Below are 13124 nucleotides of genomic sequence, written 5' to 3' on the forward strand. Positions count from 1 at the left end.
AAGGCCCGTGGTGTCCGTATGGTCGTTATTTATAGCGGGGCGGGACACGCCTTTCACTGAGAATATGCTGTTGAGTGCAAAGGTTCAGCCACGTGCGTACGCGTCGGTTGATGAGGGGGCAGAGAATGAAAATTGACGGTTTTTGCGGAAGATTTTTATCAGGGCTTGTCAGTTGACAACTCTCCGGAATGACGAGTGCTATTTTTGGACCCAGACGTTTACACGCAGTGAGGCCGAAATTCGGTCACTAAAAAGCTAGAAAAACGACAGAAGTGTTTACAATTTGGAAGATAAAAAACTGTGTATGTTAAATATTACCGTCTGAGAAATTGTTTTAAACCCAAAGCTTATCAATAAACTACGTTTCAATTTACGACAATCGGTGTTCCATGAGTTGTATCAGGAAATAAATGATAAATTTGTTTTGACAGCGTTAATTTTATTTAGTCAATCCGTTTTTAAACACGTGTGCCCAACGTTGCTTCTGCCGCGTTTTTTCAGCCCGCCTCTATCCTTTATCGATCGTAGGCAAACAAAACGCTAACGATTTTGCGCACATTTTTCAAAAATGGTATGAAATATTCTACCTACGTATTAAACCTCTAATCGCCATCCACGGAGATTTTTAGTTAATTTTTGCCGTTTCCGGCCGCCCACCGTGTTTTCCGAGCAAACCGAAACGAACCGAAATAACCGCTGTTGCTCATAGACGAAGGTGATAAGGCGTGCGGTTACATGTTTATACATAAACACTGGGCGGCACATTTGCTCCTTGACCCGTTGAGCGATGAAGGCCTACCAAGCCAGGTTCTCTACCACGTTCGCCGATTTACAAACTGACAGTTATTCATGTGACCAGTGCAAAGATGCGTGCGGAATTGAACCGTGTCTTCAAACAGGTGCGTTGTTTTTTGTTTATGCCACATTTCCGAGAAATTTGAATCACTCGCATTTGAAGACCCGTTTTGATAGATTTCTATGATTCCATCAGGCGCCGAAAAAATATTTCAGTCCCTAAAATGCCAAAGTTTGATTGTAGCTTTTCGTGTAAATGAAAAGACTGTTTACGTGTATTTAATTGGATTTTGGTTTAACTATGGTTTGCTCTCAAAACTGTGCCACCCACATAATTTATTCAGATACTTCCACATTACAATAATGTAGAACAACTTTTTAATTTGCAACACTAAACACGATTAAACTAATACACCAAAAACAAAATGTAATATAACACCCAAAACCTGTTCTTGAAACAGAAGTTTTCCTAAACATTTATTTTTGTTGATTTGTGAAGTTTAAAATAAGCCAAAGTATGAAATATTTTCTATTGAACTTTTTTTCGATTTTGATTTCTGTCAATCGGAAAAGCTTTCATTGTTGTTCTTCAAACGCAGAGCTTTATTACGTCATAACCGCTTTGAGTGTGTTGATCATCGTTCTCGCCGTGGCCGCCGCCATCTTGTACAGGTGAGTGTCGAAGTCACAATGCTCGTTATGTACGTGAACAAAAGATCGTCTGTTATCGAATTAATCACTAATTGTCACTCGGACGTGAAAAGGAAATGCATAAAGCCTGAAGCCTCGCCACGTGCAGCCGCCATTTTGGCGGAACCTGCGGTCTACCAAAATCTCTTCCGAGGTTCGGCCTTTTCCTTAACAGCGACAGAACTTTGTGTCCTAACCGGTAGTTTGTGAGCCTTTGATAGGCACCGCATTGTCTAAAAATAGAGGTTTCCTTCTGGTTGTTTGGAGACGATGGGCATGAAAATAAGAGTGGACTCTGGCGGAAACACGACGCTATTTTGAACAGAACATTTGGACTATCAAGTTTTTTATTTGAACATAAAGGGATAAGGTCAACGTTTGATGAAAACAATGATGTTGCCTCACACACAAACCTTCAAAAATGGTAAAATCCTCACAATGTCGCTGTCAATGTTCATGAACCACAATGTAAAGATAAGCCGTGCAACGGTGGCTACTAACAGTTACATACAGCCGTCATTTTTCCCACCAACTGTTTGACGCATGGCATACGGTCTTCCTGCTCAAATCAAACAAGACTTGCGTTTGTAAATCGGTGTTTACGTAACACAATAAGCTCTTGCGCAATCGTACTTTCCTGCAGGGGCTTCTGACAGCACGCACAGCCGTTTCTTTATGCTCGACAAAGAGCGGTCTGTGGGGAGATTAAATGCCAAGACATTGAACTTCACCACAGTCAATCAAGGCCGTTATTGTGCACCACAATTGTCTTGGCGTCGAGTTGTACCTACGAAAACTTACCAAAACGTTATTTCGGGATTTTAATCATCCTCGCGTGCGATTTCTAATGCTTTTAAAACAATCGCCGGTTGGTTACCGTTTGGTTAGTATGTGTCTCATCACGTGCTCAACTGTTTATCGTTTGATTGACCAAACTCGCGGATATTCATGATTTGCTTTATCACAAAAACATTATATCACTCCTTGGCAACCATGTTGCATGATAATTTAAAATGAATTTATCAAACAATTTGTAAATTTTGTCAAAAATTTTTCAAGGGCGTTTGCCAATGGTTCCGTGCTAGAAATATGTAAATTTAATCTACGGGGCATATTTCCCGAACATAGATTACGATGTATTTTGCATACAGAATGTTCAAACAAGAGCAGAAGCTACGTATGACAATGTGGAAAGTGAAATGGGAAGACATTTCTTTCGATAAATCGCATTGGACGCCGGCAGAGTCCACCGAAAACGTAAGTACGAATTTATATGTAAAGCTGATGTGCTTAAAATAGCCCAAAAAACTGACAATTGTTCTTGTAAACTACTAATGATTTACAGATAATACAAATACAAACTAAAACAACTTATCCAACTGTAAAACAGTGCAACCAATACCATGGATGTAGTCTGTAGTATTAAGACAGTGCGCAATACGAAACAGGAACGGATTCTGGTCCTAATATTCGTTGATGGGAAACTGGGCTTGAAAAGTGCATGTCAATATTGAAGTTGGTCCCTAATGGTCAGCGACACATATTATCTAAGAGACGACATCGTTTCTCGCTCGACAAATAAGAAAACGTTTAATGAGTACATCACGACAGCAACGCCAAAATTCCATTAGGGGGCAAAAATCAACCGGTAGTTGCAAGACCTACGTCAAGGCAAACAAAAGGGTTTAAAGATCGACCGCTCTTTACATTCAAGCGTCTGGTGCGTTGAGACTTGTGGCGGCTTGATTGCGAAACACAAAATTACTCCTGGAGAGAAATATTTGTCATGTACTCCATGTAATTTGTACGGCAATACTTCTGCTCAAAGCCAATCGTATGGCAAAGGGCGTTACTCAGAGAGACTTGATTGGCACATGTCACTTCAGCACTTACAAATCATGTATCACAGCTTGTTTGTTGTCGATTTTCTGCGAAATCGATTGGTTGGGATTCCAAATAGCCGGTATTTCCGCGTTACGATTAACAATGATAAATGTTTTCCACGTATAATGTGCATATGCTCGTATCGCTAATTGCGCTCTTACAAACTCAATTGCTGAAGTTTGAGATGCGCACCGGGTGAATCATCAAGCCCTAAATTTAGATACTCCGGCATATTTACGGCGTGCGTACACCTTATCCTGATTCACTCGACTATTATCAAACACTTACACGCTTCAAAGCATCCATTTCTGCGTAGTTATAGTAGAAGAGTGCAACTTTCCGTTGTCCCACTTTGCCTTAAATGGGCTGAAGTTGATTTTTGTTGCAATGCGGTGGAACAGGTTAGTTTGTCAGGCAACCAAACTGTGTGAATTGCAATGAATTTTAGTTTAATACGCCTACATGCTCGACGGCTATGCTTTATCGCAGTATTGTATTGACTTGGTTGTCGTAAATGTTTGGTTGGGTTTTCTGTTATGACTATTCTCTGATATTTTGCCATGCCAGCAACAAATTAAATGTTTTCTAAAATCTTGCATCACCCTATAGTTTATATTAGATATCCTAATTGCGCATAACCACATCGATGCATTTCCAAAGTTGTTTGTGTACAATTAAGTGTGTGACCAAAGGGAAAGCAATTACATGCCTTTGTTCCGATTACAAAAAAAAACAATTTCGTGCACGATAAATAAGCTCGCGTGGCATCCTACGCAAACCTAAACCTTGGATTAAAGTTTGATTGCAATCCTTTATGTATGTGTGGTACCCTCAAATTACAGATCTGTGATACCCTGAATTACTTGTGTAATATTATAAGGACCACTCATTCATTGGCTCGGTGTCATTTCGGTAAAACTCCACCGCACCACACCCACGTGCCGAAATCCCAATTAATCGCAGTGATAATGTGTAGCGCGCTTTGCTGCCGCCGCATTTGCCGCATGTAATAAGTACCTCGTCACAACGTGAAAGGTCTTGCAGCTTCGTGGATGCTATGAGAATAGACGCCGAGCTTGCGGAAATAACACCTTACGGCGGCAATTTACATTTCCGTTACTTTCCATCAATAACTGAAAGGGACAATGGCAAAAATGTTGCGTATGGCCTAAGTTGGAAGTCTTAATGCAATGTAATGTATTGATTTTTGCAGATTAGACCCACGATCGATATACCTGACAGTAGGGCGGTGATGGCGGGCGGGAAAAAGTGGAAAAGTTTCCACACCACAACAGGCTATTACAAGGGTCACATCGTCGCCGTAAAGCAGCTTCGGGCACGACGAATGTCACTGGAACGACCGAACATCTGCGACCTGGACCAGGTACAATATAATGTGGTGGACTTTAATCGCCTTTCTCTTGGCTATAGCTTGTGCTTAGTTTGCTTACTCGTCTTGGCCGTGGGAAAAATAAACGCTGTATCACGGTCTTTCGCTGTAGCTGGAAAAGCTCTCAGCGTCCACAAATACGTTTTTTGCGACTCGCGTTCGTGGGATTTTTGCTTCCGAGCAGTTATGGCGCAAGGTAAAGCTGGTAACTCCGGTTCGACTTTTTAAAATTCTAAACGTACACAGGTGCATTAACATACGGTCATTGAGACCAAACCACGAGCAAGCAATTTCGACCAGTTTACAACGCTGACAAATGCTTGAAGCCATTTTGCAATTATTAACGTGTAATTGCTGGGTTTCCTACAAAACAGTACACGATTGGCCTTTATGGGGATGACAATCATGTTTACGTTCCAGCGTCGGTTTCATTGGACACTGCGCCAGTCGGAGGGTAATGAGGTATATAAACGGCGGGAATACGCCCACTGATGCTTGTACAAATTCTAACATCAGCGATACGTTCACGCCTGAAAACGAACCTGCGCCAATTAACCGTACATTACATACTCGAAACAGGAGATAAAGGAATGTGATGTTAAAGTTTCAATTTAGGACGTCGCCATTTAAGGTAACAAGCGTCCACAGGATTTGGGTGGAGCGGATTGCGAAAGGTTCACGCCCCGAGCTTCTGCTAGAGACCTTTCATGTAATCCCGTCGACAACCGGCAATTTTGCCGCTCTTTTTACCGCATGCGTGAATGCAAGAATCTCTTTTAGACAAGAGACTTCTTGAAATTGAGAAAATTAGACAGTTCCGTGTCAATCGATTTTTACAAAAGCGACTGTCAAGTGGTCCCTTTGCAGGCATAAGTGCTATGCAACGAATCACGTTGGGATTTCCGCAAGAAAAATCTGATTTTGACGCCCTCAGCAACAAAACAAGAAAAATGCACAATTTCCTATGCAGCGAACTTGCGTCTTCATACTGATTGGTATAGTGGCCTTTTAATGGGTCTTTTAGGCTGGTAGTAACAATTTAACTAAAACCACAAGTGATGTAATAAACCGAACCACTTATCTCGCATTGTTAGTTTTTGATAACGGACCAACATTTTCAATTTAGATCTTCATGCTGAACCATGAGCACGTGTGCAAGTTTTACGGCGCCAACTATACCGGGACGTACGTGACGGTTTTGACGGAGTATTGCACCAGAGGATCGCTACAAGATCTACTGAGGGAGAACGGTGACTGGGACGACGTGTTTAAGTAGGCCTTTGAAACTCTTAACAGCAATCTACAGATTTAGGGATAAAAATGTTGCGTTATTTTCCCGGAACTTGTCGTTCCAATTCCATTCATTTTCGAACCAGCACTTAGAAAAATGCAGTGTTTAGTTTATTTCTGAACATTAATCAGCATAAATGTGATCAAATCATCAAGCTTGGTGAACTTATTATGTCGGCTAAGCCATACCGTCACCTCAACGGTACCTTCGGCGAAGAGTACGGTTGCCATTTAAATGTGTTCAATGTTTGCCATATAGTTTATCTGACATACGTTAGGAATGTCCACCGGCCAGGTCAATCCCTTTTAATTAAAGGGGACATCAAGCGCGTTGTTTTGAGAAGAGCCTTTTTAATGTTTCCAATTGAAACCTCTTGTTCCATTGTCGCGCGAGTTTTAATTGCACAGTGATTGAACGATCGAACACATCACAGCCAATGCTGGTCGCTACAGCCACGCTCACAGCAGTTAAGAATCAAGCAATCCCACTTTCGTTGTTATTATCGTTATGCTAAGTTTGAACCATACAGTATATACACTCCAACAGCTTTCCGTTATTTAACTCAATCCGTATATTCGAAATTGACTGCATCAGTTCGCAATGAATGTGCATACATTTTATTTGGTTTATAAATAGCCAGATTCTTTACCATTGTGCTGAATATTTTCAATGACATTCAAAAATCTCTCATTTATTTAACTTTCACTACTTCAATACTTCACATTCAAAATGAAACAAATTTTCACATTAGAAATTCCCTGATATTCGACATCGTAAAAGGAATGATGTTCCTGCATCGGAGTAAAGTTCATTCCCACGGAAACTTAAAGCCGTCAAATTGCCTCATCGACAGTCGCTTCATGGTGAAGATCACCGACTTCGGTTGTATAGGTCAGCGTCTCAAGACTAAACGAAAGAACAACAACGAGAAATCTGACCCGCACTACAGTAAGAGATTTTGTCTGTAAACCTGCTGTCTTTTTTGCCTGACAGTTTTGGTAATAGAAATATTTATAAAATGTTGTTTTAAAGTAATGTTATTTTTTATTTGAAGACATATTCAGGTTGCCATTAGTACTTCTGCGGTTATATTTTGAAATTAGTTGTAAACGTATGTGTAACGCAATCAGTGCCGCAACGCATCATATAAATTGCATGTGTACCTATATAAACAAACAAAATGCACGAACTATTTGATAAAGCTGAATCATACTTTGCTCAACGTGCGACAATTACATTCTGCAGAGAAGCTATGGACGGCGCCCGAACTTTTACGCTCTATTATTCCACCTAACGAGGGAACACAAAAAGGAGACGTCTACAGTTTCTCAATCATTGCGCAGGAAATACTTTACCAGCGTGGAGTGTTTTACCGTCAAGGGGACGTTTACACTCCAGAAGGTAAGGGTAAAAGTGTACTATATATTATAACAACCTCACGGGACTAACAGGTTTTTAAATCGGCGTTTTTCACCAATTTCGCGCCTAATAATAGGAAGACTTCGCTCTTTGACAAACGAGTCTAAACAAATATTTGTTGATTATCTTTTAAATCAGCAGATTAAACAGCCATTAACAACAACTATGCAACCGAGCAAAGTAGAAACGTTTGTTTGGAAGCAACACAGAAATTGGTTTAAATATAGTTTAACAAGGATGGAAACCATAAAACACTTTACTTTGCAGAAATCGTGCAAAAGGTCGGGAATGGGACACTTTCACCACGGTCGGAAATGGAACACTTTCGACCTTGTTTGGACGACAATGATGACGTCATTATCGACCCCTTGTGGCGAAAAGTTCTGCGCAAGAGCTGGGCGGAAAAGTCGAAGGATCGTCCGGCGTTCCATGAGATATATCAGATGGCCGGAACGTTACAGAAGTACGTTAGGAATTGTAGACGCGAGTTTTGTTAAGATTGCTAGTAAATAGCAATTAGCACAAACACATGCCTGCAAAAGAGTAAGATAACAAAACGTTGGCTTGCCAGAGAAGCAGTTAAAAAGGGACTTGCAGCATATCTAACGTTTAAACCCTACCATGTGTTATTGAATATTGAGTGATCTAAACAGGTTTTAAAGTAATGTTTCAGCTGATGGGATAAACGTAGGTTTGTTAATTTTTGTCTCACTTCGCTGGGATAAAATCGAGTCTGCAACATATCGAAAATAGAGGATTGTTGGTGACAAATCGGCGTTCACATTTTATCTGGGGCGAGCTATTTTGAACCTTTTCGGCGTATTTACATTATTTCTATTTTTATCCCGTTTTCAAGTGTGTAATTGTCTGTTCGGCACTGTGGAGCGCAATAACACCAGTCGCAACCATGCCACGGCCTGCACGAACTTTTGAAGTGGTTCACTTGTGTTTTGCTCGCAGTTCGGCAAAATTGCGCTGATCAATCGCCCATCGCGTGTTCCCTGCTAGAACGTTGACATCGAACGCAAATGACACGGCGCGGGAAGTTTTAAAACTCCGTGGCCCATTAAGTGGCTTGCTTCCCAAATACGGTTAATGAATAAATGGAGCGGGCTCAGCTCATCACTGATGCGGTTGAATAACTCGAACATATTTTCCCACAACGAAATCACCGCCGCAGGGCGAGTTCGCGTGTTAGATATTTTGTTACTTTTGGTGGAAATCTTGTTAAGCAACCACAAAATCGCACAGTCATCGAGGAATCAATTCGCAGAATTCGCGGAGAACTTTCCGACCGCTCTGAGTTTTGAGAGCCGGAAACTGTGGCTTTCTGATTGAATTATGAGTGGAGCGTCTTCAACGAATCTGTGTAATCAGTGATAAATAAACAACTAACATCGCAACTGGAGACATATGGCGGTCAAATATAAATTTTTAATTTAAAATTGTCGTCGATGTTACAATTTCATTCCTCATGTGACTCTTTTTTAAAACAGAATTTTGCATATTTGAAATAAATAACTAAACAACAATAACATTCATGGGTCCAATCCAAATACAAAACAGAGTAAACAAAACAATGCACACAAAGTCAACGGTTTTTTTTGCACAGAGATACGAACTTGTTCGACAACCTTCTCCAGCGTCTCCAGCAATACTCTTACCGGCTAGAAGAGCAAGTCGAAGAAAAAACCGAACAATACAAAGCAGAGAAGGAGAAATCCGACAGCTTGCTTTATCAAATGCTGCCGAAACCGGTCGCCGATAGGTTGAAAATGAATACGGTGAGTTGGGAAGGCTGCCAAAGATAGAAAAGATTTATGTGTTTTCAAACAAGACAACCTAAACCCCCAATTGCTGCCAATGTGTATAATTGGGCAATGATGCTACAGAGGCCATCATGCAACCTTATTTATGCTCCTTGTGCGATATTTGAAAGCTCACTCACGTTTTACACAAACTGTAATCAAAGCTACGCTTTCGGAAGATATTTTTATCATGATTTAACCGGTCTGCAGTAGTAGTCTTGCCTTTTCTTACGAGATGTTTTTTTGCAAATAAGGACGTGATGCCGAAGAGTTACGATAGCGTAACAGTGTACTTCAGCGACATAGTTGGATTTGCGTCAATATGCCACGAAAGCGAACCGATGCAAGTGGTGAAAATGCTGAATGACCTCTACACCATGTTCGATCACATTATTGAGGAATTTGACGTGTACAAGGTATTTTTTGTTGTTTATCGCTCCTCAATTGGTTTTAATAATTTAAGTATAAAAACGCATTTTCAACAACACTAGTACCTGGTTCCAAAAAATGTGCTTGTATTTAAAACATATAAAAACACATTTATCCTTGGGCACGAAAACATACCGGCGTTACAAATATTAACTACAACAAATTCAATACTTCCGTAAAAAATATAATGTTTTGTATTTCTACGCAGGTCGAAACCATAGGCGACGCTTACATGGTCGCCTCTGGTCTACCGGATACTAATGGAAACTTACACGCAAGGGAGATTTCCCGCATGGCCTTGTCGCTGGTCGACAGCGTGGCAAATTCATTTGTTATACAGTAAGTTAATCAGCAGTCGAAATGTGTTGTATTTGCAACGGATAATAATTGCCTTTGCTCTGTTTAGACACATGCCGCAAGTCCAGTTGAAGCTTAGGGTCGGAATTCACAGCGGGCCTGTGGTGGCCGGCGTTGTAGGTCTCAAGATGCCAAGATACTGCTTGTTCGGTGACACAGTCAACACCGCAGCGAGAATGGAGCAGAACGGAAAAGGTAACATGGAAATTTTAGCAGGTGTCTTGTGCTTAGTATAACATTGAATCGTGGACCGAAACGTCACATGACACTTGTTAAAAAATACTTGCAGAGTTAAAGATTCATGTTTCGTTCAGCACCAAAAAAATATTGGACAACTTCGAGACCTTTCAGTTGGCGAAAAGAGAAGACAGCGTCGTGTTGAAGGTCAGTATTTTATGGCAAGAAATAATAACCTTTCTTCAAACAAAATATAAGCGGCGTTTTATCTTTGTGTGTCAAACCTTTTCCAGCTTAGTGCAAACCTTTCAAACTTATACAATCTTATTTAGTTATCCAAATGTTCGCGCAGGGTTTAGGCGAATATGAAACCTGGTGGCTTCTTGGAGAAACTCCATCGGTCCATTCGAGAATCAACGAAGCCGGACCGACTGACGAAATTTTACCACTGGTCGCAACAAACGTCTCAACAATCGAAGATGTCACTACAATTGAAAAATCCCGCCTCGTTTCCACATCGTCAACAGTGTTCAGTTCGCTTTCTGACGAAACCAGCGATTTCTGCGAGACCGTTTTTACGACTGAAAACGAGAATGTAGGAATCCAACGAAAAGAGCTCACCGATTCCACGTCATCTTACACAGAGAGCAGGCGGAGCGTTTCCCAGGCCTACATTCCTCGGTACAAGAGATCGGTTTTGTGCGTTGCAGACAAAAAACGAAGAGCGGGCACCATTGTTCGTCCCTCAGTAAAGATTTCTTATGTGTCTGGTGATCCTCATTGCCAAAAAATTGCGACAGTTTATGACCCCATGGAAGAGGAAACCACAAGTACCGTGGAGTCGGACTGCACGCATATAAATAGGACGTCAGAAAGACGGTTTGGTTTGCACGAAACAGCTTCGCCCAGGGAAAAATCCGTTGGGCGGGACAGTGGAATATATTTAGCCTTCGATAACAGCGGTTGCGCAACGGAAGATGACACTTAAACAGACGGGCCTAATTATCAGACGGTACGCACGCGATGGGCGAGTATACCTATGCAACATTCGCAACGGAATGGAAGATCAAAATTATGTTCGTTTGCACTTGTTTAAGTGCCGTATTATCATGTTTGACTGAATTTTGAGATCAGTACGTCGAGCACTGCGGTTTCGTCCGAATCTTAAAAAATGTCATTAAACTCTGACATGTAGCGCAGGCCCATTGCGGCGTGATGCTAAGAAGTGGTGCGCAATTGGTTTGATAATTTATGTTACGGAACTGTAAGGTACAACAGCAAACGAATATAATTATTTTTAACGAAAATTGCCCGATGTCTTGAAAAATTTGACTAATTTTCGCAGTGTTTCCAAAATTTTCCTGAAACATAAATCAGAGAACCAAAGCATACCATATTTGTTTGCTACTGTACCTTATACTTTCGTCTTCCACACAGTAAGATCTGATAGCAATGACATTATTATTATATCAGCATATAACCTGTGATGATGCACTTGATGCCGCAATAAAACAGTATTTGTTTTGTATCACAGTTTGTCGAATGGTGTTTAGCCTGTTACAAGTCGTTTGCAGAAACATAATTCCGTACAAACCAAACTATGTTTTTTTGTACAGACCCAAACAAATCTTATTCCAAAGATACTGTCCACCACTTACGTACTACTGGACTGTGAGCAATTTTGCTTATCTCTTGGTTGCTCTATAGGCCTAAATATCCATCAGTTGCACCAAACCGCATTTTCTTTTGGTTAAATAGCAAATAGCATTACGTGCCTAGCAATAATCAAACCCCACTTGCAAATAACTTCCCAGATTAACGAACGAATACCGCCACGGAAGATAGGGTGATTCGATTAATCACAACTACCGACTCCAAAACATTTAGTTGAATCAGTAAATTTGAGCCCTGTGACGCAGAACTTTTTCAAAACCGCGCCCACTTGAATGACGAATGTCCGTATTCATGCATCACGTCATTAAAATTACACGTTTGCCGAAGTTGTAATATGAGAACGGAACACACCGACTTTTGGGTAACCGTGACTGTACTAGCCTGGGTCAATGGTTTAACAACAAACATTACCATCAAAGTATTACAGCCATTGTTTGCATTACTCCTTGCTATTCAAATAGGGTAGAAACAGAAGTTAGCCATTTTACAACAACCTCGTTGCAATATCAGTACGCAAAAGTATGTTTTCTTAACCGCGGAAGAATATGAAATACGTCACATGATTAAATGTTATGAGTACACATGAATAGACCAAGCGGAACGTGAGAAATTTTCGCTCTACAAGCACTATTCCATTCCAGCTAACACGAAAATGTTCTTAAAACGTTCAAAACAAGGAATTTTTAAAGTTTTTTTTACCGTTTCATAGACGTTGCGTTATTTAAAATCTTTTCTGAATTTTTCTTTAAAATCAATGAAATATGTACTTATATACTAGGGTACTACTTTACATACTGGCCGAGTTCAAAATTAAAAATTTGCACTAAATAATATATGTTGTCTCGTGTCGAGGTGATTCGTCATATTTTTGAGTGAGTTGATCAAAATTCCTTCAACGGCAAGATCAACGATTGGAAATTTCTAATCACCAGGCGTGTGCATGAATGGTTAATATTCCTCTGTAGCTCTGTATGTCATGACTATACCTGTGAACTTCGTTTTGGGGTTGCGAGCATAATTTCGTTTAGTGCAACAAAGGCCTTAACGGCTCTTCACATGCCCAAGCTTACTTATCTCTAATTCACTCTGTTGACTAAACAACAGTCCGAAATCTGTATTGTGTGCTGCCATACAGATTATTGCGTGCACAGACAGAGTGCCATGTTAAATTACTGTAAAGACAACCGGATGAAGTCATGTTGTGTTCTCC

At 40.6% G+C, this 13124-nt stretch overlaps 1 protein-coding gene across 1 annotated transcript; it reads left to right on the forward strand.

The window, feature by feature from the left end:
* Window positions 1-787: 787 nt before the first annotated feature.
* Window positions 788-11228, forward strand: LOC145897314 (atrial natriuretic peptide receptor 1-like). Its single transcript, XM_082985554.1, has 14 exons — window positions 788-899; window positions 1395-1467; window positions 2637-2742; window positions 4583-4753; window positions 5886-6031; window positions 6802-6998; window positions 7296-7451; window positions 7737-7932; window positions 9082-9253; window positions 9532-9693; window positions 9915-10045; window positions 10113-10258; window positions 10353-10447; window positions 10593-11228. Exons 1-14 carry the CDS (start codon window positions 788-790, stop codon window positions 11226-11228), a joined length of 2499 nt encoding a protein of 832 aa, XP_082841680.1.
* The last annotated feature ends 1896 nt before the right edge of the window (window positions 11229-13124 follow it).

This window comes from Ascidia mentula, chromosome 4, assembly GCF_947561715.1.
Source record: "Ascidia mentula chromosome 4, kaAscMent1.1, whole genome shotgun sequence".
NCBI classification, from domain to species: Eukaryota; Metazoa; Chordata; class Ascidiacea; order Phlebobranchia; family Ascidiidae; genus Ascidia; species Ascidia mentula.